Genomic DNA, 15,430 nt, shown 5'->3' with positions numbered 1-15,430 from the left:
CGGAAAGTGAAGGGAGACACCAGGAGAAAGGATAAGATATTAGGGGAATATGTGACCCGACCGATCTCTGCAGAAAGCAAAGGAAACAGCGTCTCTTTAGAAGGATTTACAACAAAATGGGACTTTTCTTCCGTGCAGTTTACACCATATCTGCTTTGTGACATATTTATTAACCATTTGTGCCATGTAGTTTGCAAAAGTGTATAAAATAGTAATAAAACGTCATAAAAACAGTGTCCTGGTGCATTGCTGGGTCCTCACTTTAGCTATTGTGAAGCTTAAAGGGCTTTGGGCACTTTGTGGTTGCTGTTGACCGATGTGTTTGTGAGATGACTACACAGCACTTACTAATATAAACTTTGTTGAAATTCTGCACCATTTTGTGGTGTTTTTTTGTTGTCCACACAGAGATGTTGTGAATGAAATGGCTGCTGATGGAGGGTGTGGCAATGTGAATAGTGATGGGTGCAGTAAAGTGTCGGGGAAGCATGAAAAAGGGGTGTTTGCACCAGGAGCGTGTCACCAAGGGGCCCGGCCTTGGTGGAGTAAAGGCCCTAGATATAGGTGGCCACTAAACTAGTTGGTGGACACCAAGCTACTTAGCTTAGCTAGCTCCAGCTAGTCCAGGGTGGGCTTTTACTGGGAACAGGCAATGTGTTGGGTGGGTGCCTGTTTCCCATGCTCCAGTCCAGGATTTTGGAATATGCCCATGTCCAGGGATGGTATTTAATCCTGTTGCTGGACTTGGGTGTGGCTCCCAGTCTGGGGAAGGAGAGTGTGTTTTCCAGAAACAGAGGCCTGTTGAGGCTCTGTGTGTGTGGTCTTAGCCGGGCTAGGCTGAGGGACCACGAGGTTAAGGGACAGCCTGGAATTTGCTAGAGCCTTACATTTGCTAGAGCCTGGAGGCTGCTTGACTATTGGGCTGAGAAAGCCGCATGTTATGACCGTGTGTGAACGGTCCTTTAGGTGAGTCAGGTTATTATATGTTTAGTTAGAGCAACAGTCCATTGTAATATATTTAGGCCCAGCACCCAGGCAGAGGAGAGAGGTCCCATAACAGAGAATCTGGCTTCATGTCAGCAGAGAATCAGTCTTCATGTCATAGCAGAGAATCAGGCTTCACATCACCCAACACTGGAACAGTCCATTGTCATATATTTAGGCAACGGCACCCAGGCAGAGGAGAGAGGTCCCATAACAGAGAATCTGGCTTCATGTCAGCAGAGAATCAGTCTTCATGTTATAGCAGAGAATCAGGCTTCATGTCACCCAACACTGGAACAGTCCATTGTCATATATTTAGGCCCCGGCACCCAGGCAGAGGAGAGAGGTCCCATAAAAGAGAATCTGGCTTCATGTCAGCAGAGAATCAGTCTTCATGTCATAGCAAAGAATCAGGCTTCACGTCACCCACCACTGGAACAGTCCATTGTCAGATATTTAGGCGCCGGCACCCAGACAGAGGACAGAGGTCCCATAACAGAGATTCAGGCTTCATGTCAGCAGAGAATCAGTCTTCATGTCATAGCAGAGAATCATGCTTCACGTCACCCAACACTGGAACAGTCCATTGTCATATATTTAGGCCCCGGCACCCAGGCAGAGGAGAGAGGTCCCATAACAGAGATTCAGGCTTCATGTCAGCTGAGTATCAGGCTTCATGTCATAGCAGAGAATCAGGCTTCACGTCACCCAACACTGGAACAGTCCATTGTAATATATTTAGGCCCCGGCACCCAGACAGAGGAGAGAGGTCCCATAACAGAGATTCAGGCTTCATGTCAGCAGAGAATCAGTCTTCATGTTATAGCAGAGAATCAGGCTTCACGTCACCCAACACTGGAACAGTCCATTGTCATATATTTAGGCCCCGGCACCCAGGCAGAGGAGAGAGGTCCCATAACAGAGATTCAGGCTTCATGTCAGCAGAGAATCAGTCTTCATGTCATAGCAGAGAATCAGGCTTCACGTCACCCACCACTAGAACAGTCCATTGTCAGATATTTAGGCGCCGGCACCCAGACAGAGGACAGAGGTCCCATAACAGAGATTCAGGCTTCATGTCAGCAGAGAATCAGTCTTCATGTCATAGCAGAGAATCAGGCTTCACGTCACCCACCACTGTAACAGTCCATTGATATATATTCATTCAGGCCCCGGCACCCAGACAGAGGAGAGAGGTCCCATAACAGAGATTCAGGCTTCATGTCAGCAGAGAATCAGTCTTCATGTCATAGCAGAGAATCATGCTTCACGTCACCCAACACTGGAACAGTCCATTGTCATATATTTAGGCCCAGGCACCCAGGCAGAGGAGAGAGGTCCCATAACAGAGATTCAGGCTTCATGTCAGCTGAGTATCAGGCTTCATGTCATAGCAGAGAATCAGGCTTCACGTCACCCAACACTGGAACAGTCCATTGTAATATATTTAGGCCCCGGCACCCAGACAGAGGAGAGAGGTCCCATAACAGAGATTCAGGCTTCATGTCAGCAGAGAATCAGTCTTCATGTTATAGCAGAGAATCAGGCTTCACGTCACCCACCACTGGAACAGTCCATTGTAATATATTTAGGCCCCGGCACCCAGGCAGAGGAGAGAGGTCCCGTAACAGAGATTCAGGCTTCATGTCAGCAGAGAATCAGTCTTCATGTCATAGCAGAGAATCATGTTTCACGTCACCCACCACTGTAACAGTCCATTGTCAGATATTTAGGCCCCGGCACCGAGGCAGAGGAGAGAGGTCCCATAACAGAGATTCAGGCTTCATGTCATAGCAGAGAATCAGGCTTCACGTCACCCAACACTGGAACAGTCCATTGTCAGATATTTAGGCCCCGGCACCCAGGCAGAGGAGAGAGGTCCCATAACAGAGATTCAGGCTTCATGTCAGCAGAGAATCAGTCTTCATGTCATAGCAGAGAATCAGGCTTCATGTCACCCAACACTGGAACAGGCCACTGTCAGATATTTTTAGGCCCCGGCACCCAGACAGAGGAGAGGTTCATTCAACTTTGGGTTGCCCCGCAATATAATGGTAAAATGAAAATAAAAATAGGATTGAATGAGGAAGTGCCCTGGAGTCCAATAATATATGGTTAAGGGGAGCTAGTTAATGTCTAATCTGCACAAGGGACGGACAGGTCCTGTGGGATCCATGCCTGGTTCATTTTTATGAACGTCAGCTTGTCCACATTGGCTGTAGACAGGCGGCTGCGTTTGTCTGTAATGACGCCCCCTGCCGTGCTGAATACACGTTCAGACAAAACGCTGGCCGCCGGGCAGGCCAGCACCTCCAAGGCATAAAAGGCTAGCTCTGGCCACGTGGACAATTTGGAGACCCAGAAGTTGAATGGGGCCGAACCATCAGTCAGTACGTGGAGGGGTGTGCACACGTACTGTTCCACCATGTTAGTGAAATGTTGCCTCCTGCTAACACGTTGCTTATCAGGTGGTGGTGCAGTTAGCTGTGGCGTGTTGACAAAACTTTTCCACATCTCTGCCATGCTAACCCTGCCCTCAGAGGAGCTGGCCGTGACACAGCTGCGTTGGCGACCTCTTGCTTCTCCTCTGCCTTCGCCTTGGGCTTCCACTTGTCCCCCTGTGACATTTGGGAATGCTCTCAGTAGCGCGTCTACCAACGTGCGCTTGTACTTGCGCATCTTCCTATCACGCTCCAGTGCAGGAAGTAAGGTGGGCACATTGTCTTTGTACCGTGGATCCAGCAGGGTGGCAACCCAGTAGTCCGCACACGTTAAAATGTGGGCAACTCTGCTGTCTTTGCGCAGGCACTGCAGCATGTAGTCGCTCATGTGTGCCAGGCTGCCCAGAGGTAAGGACAAGCTGTCCTCTGTGGGAGGCGTATCGTCATCGTCCTGCGTTTCCCCCCAGCCACGCACCAGTGATGGGCCCGAGCTGCGTTGGGTGCCACCCCGCTCTGAACATGCTTCATCCTCATCCTCCTCCACCTCCTCCTTATCCTCATCCTCCTCGTCCTCCAGTAGTGGGCCCTGGCTGGCCACATTTGTACCTGGCCTCTGCTGTTGCAAAAAGCCTCCCTCTGAGTCACTTCGAAGAGACTGGCCTGAAAGTGCTAAAAATGACCCCTCTTCCTCCTCCTCCTCCTCCTCCTCCTCCTGGGCCACCTCCTCTTCCATCATCGCCCTAAGTGTTTTCTCAAGGAGACATAGAAGTGGTATTGTAACGCTGATAACGGCATCATCGCCACTGGCCATGTTGGTGGAGTACTCGAAACAGCGCAACAGGGCACACAGGTCTCGCATGGAGGCCCAGTCATTGGTGGTGAAGTGGTGCTGTTCCGCAGTGCGACTGACCCGTGCGTGCTGCAGCTAAAACTCCACTATGGCCTGCTGCTGCTCGCACAGTCTGTCCAGCATGTGCAAGGTGGAGTTCCACCTGGTGGGCACGTCGCATATGAGGCGGTGAGCGGGAAGGCCGAAGTTACGCTGTAGCGCAGACAGGCGAGCAGCAGCAGGATGTGAACGCCGGAAGCGCGCACAGACGCCCCGCACTTTATGCAGCAGCTCTGACATGTCGGGGTAGTTGTGAATGAACTTCTGCACCACCAAATTCAGCACATGCGCCAGGCAAGGGATGTGCGTCAAACCGGCTAGTCCCAGAGCTGCAACGAGATTTCGCCCAATATCGCACACCACCAGGCCGGGCTTGAGGCTCACCGGCAGCAACCACTCGTCGGTCTGTTGTTCTATACCCCGCCACAACTCCTGTGCGGTGTGGGGCCTGTCCCCCAAACATATGAGTTTCAGAATGGCCTGCTGACGTTTACCCCGAGCTGTGCTGAAGTTGGTGGTGAAAGTCTGTGGCTGACTGGATGAGCAGGTGGAAGAAGTGGAGGAGGAAGCCGAGTAGGAGGAGGAGGCAACAGGAGGCAAAGAATGTTGCCCTGCGATCCTTGGCGGCGGGAAGGACGTGCGCCAAACAGCTCTCCGTCTGGGGCCCAGCCGCCACTACATTTACCCAGTGTGCAGTTAGGGAGATATAGCGTCCCTGGCCGTGCTTACTGGTCCACGTATCTGTGGTTAGGTGGACCTTGCCACAGATGGCGTTGCACAGTGTACACTTGATTTTATCGGATACTTGGTTGTGCACAATAAGAAAAATATTATTTGGCCCAATGTATTGAATTCAAATTCAGGCCTTTTTTTCCAGGCACCTAACACTATCTGGCATCTATCTAGGTACCGTATTACACTAATACAGGCACAGCAGTAACCACAGATTTAGCTGGATATAAATTTGAGGCCTAGTATTTAGGCGCTGGGTGACAGGTATACATTTACTGACAGAATTAGACTTGGAAATGCACAGTAGCGTGTGTGTGAAGTTATTGAGAATGACCCTATCTGCACCTTCAATCTAATATACCCTTTTATGGATAGATTTAAAGTAGGCCTAATACAGCAGAAACCACTGATTTAGGGAATTGCTAAGTTGGGAATTGTCTTTCAACCCAGAACGAAAATATATCCTTTGCCAGACAGCAGACAGTATTACAATTGGCTGGCCACAGCTGAAACACCAGATTTAGGGTACTGCTATTTTGGCAATTGTATTTCACAGCCAAGCCCCTGATGTAGGATATAGCAAAGAAATAACCACACTATTGATGGTTAAATGTACTTGGTGGCAGCTTGTGCTGGCGCACCACAAGACACAAAATGGCCGCCGATCACCCCAGAAAAAAGTGACTGAAAAACGCTCTGGGCAGCCTAAAAACAGTGAGCAATTGAATAGCAGCAGTTCAATGATCCACAGCTGTAGATCGATCTCTGAATGAAGTCTTTTGGAGGAGTTAATCAGCCTAATCTCGCCCTAACGTCGCAGCTGCAACCTCTCCCTACACTGATCAGAGCAGAGTGACGGGCGGCGCTACGTGACTCCAGCTTAAATAGAGGCTAGGTCACATGGTGCTCTGGCCAATCACAGCCATGCCAATAGTAGGCATGGCTGTGACGGCCTCTTGGGGGAAGTAGTATGACGCTTGTTGATTGGCTGCTTTGCAGCCTTTCAAAAAGCGCCAAGAAAGCGACGAACACCGAACCCGGACTTTTACGAAAATGTTCGGGTTCGGGTCCGTGTCACGGACACCCCAAAATTCGGTACGAACCCGAACTATATAGTTCGGGTTAGCTCATCCCTAGTAACAAGACCTTGGTCTGAATACACTCCATTGACTACAACCCTCTGTTGTCTGTCACTCAGCCACTGCCTAATCCATTCAGCAATATGGGAGTCCAAGCCCAATGACTGCACTTTATTGATAAGCCTTCTATGTGGGACAGTATCAAAAGCCTTACTAAAGTCCAGATAAGCGATGTCTACTGCACCTCCTCCATCTATTATTTTAGTCACCCAATCAAAAAAATCTATAAGATTAGTTTGACATGATCTCCCTGAAGTAAACCCAGGCTGTTTTTCATCTTTCAATCTATGGGATTTTAGATGTTCCACAATCCTCTCCTTAAGTATGGTTTCCATTAATTTCCCCACTATTGATGTCAGGCTTACTGGTCTATAGTTGCCCGATTCCTCCCTACTACCCTTCTTGTGAATGGGCACAACATTTGCTAATTTCCAATCTTCTGGGACGACTCCTGTTGCCAGTGATTGGTTAAATAAATCTGTTAATGGTTTTGCTAGTTCACCGCTGAGCTCTTTTAATAGCTTTGGGTGTATCCCATCAGGCCCCTGTGACTTATCTGTATTAATTTAAGACAGCTGACTCAGAACCTCTTCCTCTGTAAAGACACATGCGTCAAAATCTTTCCTAACTGAGGTCCTTTTCCTTCATTTTCCTTTGTAAAAACTGAACAGAAGTATTCATTGAGGCAGTCAGCTAGTTCTTTATCTTCTTCCATACACCTTCCTTCTTTTGTTTGTAATTTGGTAATTCCTTGTTTTAGTTTCCTTTTTTCATTTATGTATTTGAAGAATGTCTTATCGCCTTTTCTCCCTGACTGAGCTCATTTCTCTTCTGCCTGTGCTTTAGAAGCTCTTATAGCTTGTTTTGCCTCTCTCTGCCTAATCTTATAAATTTGCCTTTCATCCTCGTTTTTTTTTTTTTTATAATTCCTAAATGCTATCTTTTTGTTTTTAATGATTTTGGCCACTTCTGCTGAGTACCCCAGTGGTCTCTTCCTTTTTTAGCTTTTACTGACAAGCCTAATGCAATTTTCTGTTGCCTTCAATAGTGCCACTTTTTAGTAGTCCCATTTCTCCTGGACTCCAATGAAACTGTTCCAGTCTGATAGGGACTCGTATACCACTAATCTAATTTTAGAAAAGTCTGTTTTTCTAAAATCTAAAACTTTTGTTTTTGTGTGGCGTGACTCTGTCACTGTACTTATAGTAAACCACACTGACTGGTGATCACTAGATCCCAAGCTTTCCCCTACAGTAATATCATATACCAAATTCCCATTTGTGAATACTAAATTTAAAATGGCCTCCTTCCGGGTTGGCTCCTCCACTACTTGCTGTAGAGATAATCCCAGTAGGGAATTTAGAATATCTGTACTCCTGGCAGAACTAGCTATTTTGGTTTTCCAGTTTACATCTGGAAGATTGAAGTCTCCCATAATGATAACTTCCCCCTTCAATGTCATTTTAGCTATTCCCTGAACTAGTAGATCATCTAATTCTTTGACTTGGCTAGGTGGTCTATATATCACACCTACACGAGTTACCTTATGATTATCAAGCTGCAAGGTAACCCAAACTGACTCTAAATTGTTCTCGCTAACTTGTATCAAATTAGATTTTATGCTATCTTTCACATACAGGGCCACCCCTTCCCCCTTCTTGCCTTCTCTGTCTTTCCTGTATAGATAGAACCCTGGTATTGATATATCCCAGTCATTACTCCCCTTGAATCACGTCTCAGTAACAGCCACTACATTCTCAGATGCCATTATAGCCTCAAGTTCATTGATCTTATTCCCTAAACTGCGAGCATTTGTAGACAAGATTCCGAGCTTGTCATTTCTTAACCTTTGTGCTACTGGCATCTTCTGCCATTGTTCCGGGGGGCAGTTGGACTGCTGGATTATCACTCTTTTGCCCCCCTTTCCTAGTTTGAATGCTCCTTAGCAAATACTTGGAACTGTTCACTGAGGACATTCGTTCCCTTGAGAGAAGGATGCAAACCATCTTTCTTGTACAGTTCTTTTTCATTCCAACAAGAGCTAACATAAGACCCAAAGCCAAACCCTTGGTTCAGACACCATTCACCAAGCCATACATTGAATTCCTTAATGCGCATCTTCCTGTCATGCTGAAGGTTATGCACAGGCAAAACTGCAGAGAATGAAACAGTTGATGCAACCTCCCGTATATCCTTTCCAAGTGTGTGAAAAGCTTCTTTCACCTTTGAAACCTCATTGCAAGCCAGATCGTTTGTCCCAAGGTGGACAATAACATCCACTTCCCTTTCCTGCTTTGCTTGCCTAACAATATTAAGGATCCGTCGTCTATCCCTGCTAGCGGTAGCACCAGGGAGACATCTCACAACACCATTCTACTCAAACTTCACACCTCTTATGATGGAATCGCCCACCAACAGCTGCTTACTATCAATCCTCACCTTCTCCTTTTTGTCTTTGGCTGCAGTCTTGCATACTTTAGGCATGGGAGATGATTGTTTCTCACCCACTGTGCTTGAGCCATCCTCCATGTTGCTCTTGCACTCTGAAAGTGCTGCAAATGAATTATGGAGAGCCACAGACTGTGGGACATGTCTTCTATCCACAACACTCAGTCTACCAGAACCTACAGTAACCCATCTTCCATTTCTGTGGCAGTGGCATTGCAATGTTCTCAGCCTGAGTTTGTTTAATGGTTAATTTACAAATCTCATATTTCAAAAAGGTAATTTCCTGCTGCATTATGGAGAGCTGTCTACAGTATCCAAACCTCTGAAGAGTGGAACCTGAAATAAAAGCACAACAATTCCTCACAGAACCAGGTCTGCCATTGTAAAGAGGGGAAAGATTTTAAACAAACAAATCTTACTTGTTTAGATTGCCTCCACCTCCAGATTACCTCCCGAGTATCTCCTGAATATCTCCAATGCACTTGTAGATCAGCACTTGAACTAGCAGCCTTGGAAAAGCAGCAAGCTTTTGCTCGTTCATGAGGTGATCTGTGGCACCTTCAGATGGGCAAATTATATCAAGACTGAGCGTTCATAGAAACATTTGTTCCCAATAATCGGCCCAAACATCAGGCCATGTGGATCCACCTTAACCCAATATTCTGATTCTCTTTACAATATACTTAATGGAAAATAGAAAACACATGATCCACATATAAAAGAAAATATAAATTCTATTGACCATCATTTAGAGATAAATCGGGGGATGTGACCGGACTGATCTCTAAGGAATAGTAAGATAATGGAGACTTCCCGGAAGATTATCACAGCTAATCCATAACCAGATGTATTAAAGCAGGGGTGCACAACCTGCGGCCCGGGGGCCACATGCGGCCCTTGATACCATTCTGTGCGGCCCCCAACCATCTGGTAACAGACATGTATGCCTATGTCTTGTGGCTGCTTACATGTATTTTTCATGTATTTCTCCCATTAGATGGGAGTCCTGGAAGTGTAACTAGACATTATTGGTATATAATGTGTGTTAAATGTGCCATAAGTGCAATATTTCAGTTGTTATTACACCTTTAAATTTTAATTTCGGCCCTCGTTATTGGTTCAGTCTGGCAATGTGGCCCCCAACCAGGAAACGTTGTGCACCCCTGTATTAAAGGATCAAATACTGGCCTATTGTTCGTGCCCATCGCGGTACCCTCTGAGATTAGGTATGCAGATGAGAGGACAACTGTTTGGAAAAAGTATAAACATTCTGAAAATCTTGCAGGTTATAAAAAGGGGTGATCTTACCCTGCTGGGCGCCTGATTTTGTCTGGATCATATCTTCTCTGCTTTCTGATTTGTTTTGCTCATTTCTTCCAGATTTTTCTCTTGCTCCAGGTGAAGGCATCAATCTTTCTGCCTTTTCACCTAATTTAAATGATAAAAGATTTACATTGTGTTTATTAACATTCATATATTTGTAATACACAAGTAGTTTATTGCTACAATGTGAGTGATTGTCTGCACTGGGCAATTATCGGGATTTTCTTCATTTCTGTTGATTATAATGATAATTGATGGGTGTGACTGCAGGAAGAGATCAGGAATATGCGGGCAGGCTATGGACAAGAGCCTAATGCTGACATTTGTGGAGAGGTCAAGCAGTGCTCAGCATCACAAAATAAGAGAAAGGTGTCGGAAAGTGAAGGGAGACACCAGGAGAAAGGATAAGATATTAGGGGAATATGTGACCCGACCGATCTCTGCAGAAAGGAAAGGAAACAGCGTCTCCTCAGGAGGATTTACAGCAAAATGGGACTTTTCTTCCGTGCAGTTTACACCATTTCTGCTTTGTGACATATTTATTAACTAGAGTTGAGCGAACACCTGGATGTTCGGGTTCGAGAAGTTCGGCCGAACATCCCGGAAATGTTCGGGTTCGGGATCCGAACCCGATCCGAACTTCGTCCCGAACCCGAACCCCATTGAAGTCAATGGGGACCCGAACTTTTCGGCACTAAAAAGGCTGTAAAACAGCCCAGGAAAGAGCTAGAGGGCTGCAAAAGGCAGCAACATGTAGGTAAATCCCCTGCAAACAAATGTGGATAGGGAAATGAATTAAAATAAAAATTAAATAAATAAAAATTAACCAAAATCAATTGGAGAGAGGTTCCATAGCAGAGAATCTGGCTTCCCGTCACCCACCACTGGAACAGTCCATTCTCAGATATTTAGGCCCCGGCACCCAGGCAGAGGAGAGAGGTCCCGTAACAGAGAATCTGTCTTCATGTCAGCAGAGAATTAGTCTGCATGTCATAGCAGAGAATGAGGCTTCACGTCAGCCACCACTGCAACAGTCCATTGGCATATATTTAGGCCCAGCACCCAGGCAGAGGAGGGAGGTCCCGTAACAGAGAATCTGTCTTCATGTCAGCAGAGAATTAGTCTGCATGTCATAGCAGAGAATGAGGCTTCACGTCAGCCACCACTGCAACAGTCCATTGGCATATATTTAGGCCCAGCACACACACAGGCAGAGGAGAGAGGTCCCGTAACAGAGAATCTGGCTTCATGTCAGCAGAGAATCAGTCTGCATGTCATAGCAGAGAATGAGGCTTCACGTCAGCCACCACTGTAACAGTCCATTGGCATATATTTAGGCCCAGCACCCAGGCAGAGGAGGGAGGTCCCGTAACAGAGAATCTGTCTTCATGTCAGCAGAGAATCAGTCTGCATGTCATAGCAGAGAATGAGGCTTCACGTCACCCACCACTGCAACAGTCCATTGTCATAAATTTAGGCCCAGCACTAGTGTTGAGCGGCATGTCCCATATTCGAATTCGCGAAATTTTGTGAATATTCGAAAGAATATTCGTAAAATATTCGCCATTATTCAAATTCGTTATTATTTCGCATATGCGATAATTCGAATTTTCGCATCGCATAATACATATGCTATGCAAAATTCACATGTGCGCTAATGAAATCGCCTTACGAAGATTCGCAACTCAATTCAATCACTAATGTATGAATGCAATGCCCTTTGCCTCTGTTCTGGGACAAGTGTAGATATTCGCATGTGCGCTAATAAAATCGCCTTACGAAGATTCGCACCTCAATCACTTTCTAGGGAATGTAAGACTTTTGGGAATCAATCGAGATACAGTGGGGGGTGATGACAGTAGTTGACAGAGTACAGATCAATGTAATCTGTAAGGTGGAAAGTAAAATAAAAAATACGAATATTCGTAAATCGAATTTTACGAAGTTCTACGTATTCGCGAATATGGTGCTATACTATATGAATGCACAGGCCTTTGCCTCTCTGTTCTGGGGACAAGTGTAGATATTTGCATTTGCGTTAATAAAATCGCCTTACGAAGATTCGCAGCTCAATTCAATTACTAATGTATGAATGCAAAGCCCTTTGCCTCTGTTCTGGGACAAGTGTAGATATTCGCATGTGCGCTAATAAAATCGCCTTACGAAGATTCGCAACTCAATTCACTAATGTATGAATGCAAAGCCCTTTGCCTCTGTTCTGGGACGTGCCGATATTCGCATGTGCGCTAATAAAATCGCCTTACGAAGATTCGCAACTCAATTCACTAATGTATGAATGCAAAGCCCTTTGCCTCTGTTCTGGGACGTGCCGATATTCGCATGTGCGCTAATAAAATCGCCTTACGAAGATTCGCGCCTCAATCACTTTCTAGGCAATGTGAGTAAGATCTGAGCTGTTGGACCTTTGGGAAACAATCAATTATATGTGTACTGTAATTTTGTGGGGGGGGGGGAAAAAAACAAAAAACGAATATTCGTTTTTACGAATATATAGCACTATATTCGAAATATTCGCGAAATCGCGAAGTTGCGATATTCGCGAAAAAAATTTGCTTTTCGAATATTCGCGCTCAACACTACCCAGCACCCAGGCAGAGGAGAGAGGTCCCGTAACAGACAATCTGGCTTCATGTCAGCAGAGAATCAGTCTGCATGTCATAGCAGAGAATGAGGCTTCACGTCAGCCACCACTGCAACAGTCCATTGGCATATATTTAGGCCCAGCACACACACAGGCAGAGGAGAGAGGTCCCGTAACAGACAATCTGGCTTCATGTCAGCAGAGAATCAGTCTGCATGTCATAGCAGAGAATGAGGCTTCACGTCAGCCACCACTGCAACAGTCCATTGGCATATATTTAGGCCCAGCACACACACAGGCAGAGGAGAGAGGTCCCGTAACAGAGGATCTGGCTTCATGTCAGCAGAGAATCAGTCTGCATGTCATAGCAGAGAATCAGGCTTCACGTCAGCCACCACTGCAACAGTCCATTGTCATAAATTTAGGCCCAGCACCCAGGCAGAGGAGAGAGGTCCCGTAACAGACAATCTGGCTTCATGTCAGCAGAGAATTAGTCTGCATGTCATAGCAGAGAATGAGGCTTCACGTCAGCCACCACTGCAACAGTCCATTGGCATATATTTAGGCCTAGCACACAGGCAGAGGAGAGAGGTCCCGTAACAGACAATCTGGCTTCATGTCAGCAGAGAATCAGTCTGCATGTCATAGCAGAGAATGAGGCTTCACGTCAGCCACCACTGCAACAGTCCATTGGCATATATTTAGGCCTAGCACACAGGCAGAGCAGAGAGGTCCCGTAACAGACAATCTGGCTTCATGACAGCAGAGAATCAGTCTGCATGTCATAGCAGAGAATGAGGCTTCACGTCAGCCACCACTGCAACAGTCCATTGGCATATATTTAGGCCCAGCACCCAGGCAGAGGAGGGAGGTCCCGTAACAGAGAATCTGTCTTCATGTCAGCAGAGAATTAGTCTGCATGTCATAGCAGAGAATGAGGCTTCACGTCAGCCACCACTGCAACAGTCCATTGGCATATATTTAGGCCCAGCACACACACAGGCAGAGGAGAGAGGTCCCGTAACAGAGAATCTGGCTTCATGTCAGCAGAGAATCAGTCTGCATGTCATAGCAGAGAATGAGGCTTCACGTCAGCCACCACTGCAACAGTCCATTGGCATATATTTAGGCCCAGCACCCAGGCAGAGGAGGGAGGTCCCGTAACAGAGAATCTGTCTTCATGTCAGCAGAGAATTAGTCTGCATGTCATAGCAGAGAATGAGGCTTCACGTCAGCCACCACTGCAACAGTCCATTGGCATATATTTAGGCCCAGCACACACACAGGCAGAGGAGAGAGGTCCCGTAACAGAGAATCTGTCTTCATGTCAGCAGAGAATTAGTCTGCATGTCATAGCAGAGAATCAGGCTTCACGTCAGCCACCACTGCAACAGTCCATTGGCATATATTTAGGCCCAGCACACACACAGGCAGAGGAGAGAGGTCCCGTAACAGAGAATCTGTCTTCATGTCAGCAGAGAATCAGTCTGCATGTCATAGCAGAGAATGAGGCTTCACGTCAGCCACCACTGCAACAGTCCATTGGCATATATTTAGGCCCAGCACCCAGGCAGAGGAGGGAGGTCCCGTAACAGAGAATCTGTCTTCATGTCAGCAGAGAATTAGTCTGCATGTCATAGCAGAGAATCAGGCTTCACGTCAGCCACCACTGCAACAGTCCATTGGCATATATTTAGGCCCAGCACCCAGGCAGAGGAGGGAGGTCCCGTAACAGAGAATCTGTCTTCATGTCAGCAGAGAATTAGTCTGCATGTCATAGCAGAGAATGAGGCTTCACGTCACCCACCACTGCAACAGTCCATTGGCATATATTTAGGCCTAGCACACAGGCAGAGGAGAGGTTCATTCAACTTTGGGTAGCCTCGCAATATAATGGTAAAATGAAAATAAAAATAGGATTGAATGAGGAAGTGCCCTGGAGTCCAATAATATATGGTTATGGGGAGGTAGTTAATGTCTAATCTGGACAAGGGACGGACAGGTCCTGTGGGATCCATGCCTGGTTCATTTTTATGAACGTCAGCTTGTCCACATTGGCTGTAGACAGGCGGCTGCGTTTGTCTGTAATGACGCCCCCTGCCGTGCTGAATACACGTTCAGACAAAACGCTGGCTGCCGGGCAGGCCAGCACCTCCAAGGCATAAAAGGCTAGCTCTGGCCACGTGGACAATTTAGAGACCCAGAAGTTGAATGGGGCCGAACCATCAGTCAGTACGTGGAGGGGTGTGCACACGTACTGTTCCACCATGTTAGTGAAATGTTGCCTCCTGCTAACACGTTGCGTATCAGGTGGTGGTGCAGTTAGCTGTGGCGTGTTGACAAAAGTTTTCCACATCTCTGCCATGCTAACCCTGCCCTCAGAGGAGCTGGCCGTGACACAGCTGCCTTGGCGACCTCTTGCTCCTCCTCTGCCTTGGCCTTGGGCTTCCACTTGTTCCCCTGTGACATTTGGGAATGCTCTCAGTAGCGCGTCTACCAACGTGCGCTTGTACTCGCGCATCTTCCTATCACGCTCCAGTGCAGGAAGTAAGGTGGGCACATTGTCTTTGTAGCGTGGATCCAGCAGGGTGGCAACCCAGTAGTCCACACAGGTTAAAATGTGGGCAACTCTGCTGTCGTTGCGCAGGCACTGCAGCATGTAGTCGCTCATGTGTGCCAGGCTGCCCAGGGGTAAGGACAAGCTGTCCTCTGTGGGAGGCGTATCGTCATCGTCCTGCCTTTCCCCCCAGCCACGCACCAGTGATGGACCCGAGCTGCGTTGGGTGCCACCCCGCTGTGACCATGCTTCATCCTCATCCTCCTCCACCTCCTCCTCATCCTCGTCCTCCTCGTCCTCCAGTAGTGGGCCCTG

The 15,430-nt window shown here is 47.0% G+C and overlaps 1 protein-coding gene across 3 annotated transcripts in view; it reads right to left on the bottom strand.

The window, feature by feature from the left end:
* Positions 1–15,430, bottom strand: part of LOC122944422 — an 81,020-nt gene that overhangs the window by 53,630 nt on the left and 11,960 nt on the right. For all 3 annotated transcript variants that reach the window (XM_044302658.1, XM_044302659.1, XM_044302660.1), the window contains exon 5: positions 9,942–10,061. In XM_044302658.1, coding sequence (XP_044158593.1) covers positions 9,942–10,061 — 120 coding nt within the window. The remainder of the gene's footprint in view (positions 1–9,941; positions 10,062–15,430) is intronic.

Source organism: Bufo gargarizans, chromosome 8 (genome assembly GCF_014858855.1).
Source record: "Bufo gargarizans isolate SCDJY-AF-19 chromosome 8, ASM1485885v1, whole genome shotgun sequence".
Taxonomy (NCBI): domain Eukaryota; kingdom Metazoa; phylum Chordata; class Amphibia; order Anura; family Bufonidae; genus Bufo; species Bufo gargarizans.
Note: the sequence above shows the minus strand (reverse complement) of the source record. Positions and strands in the feature narration are given on the sequence as shown.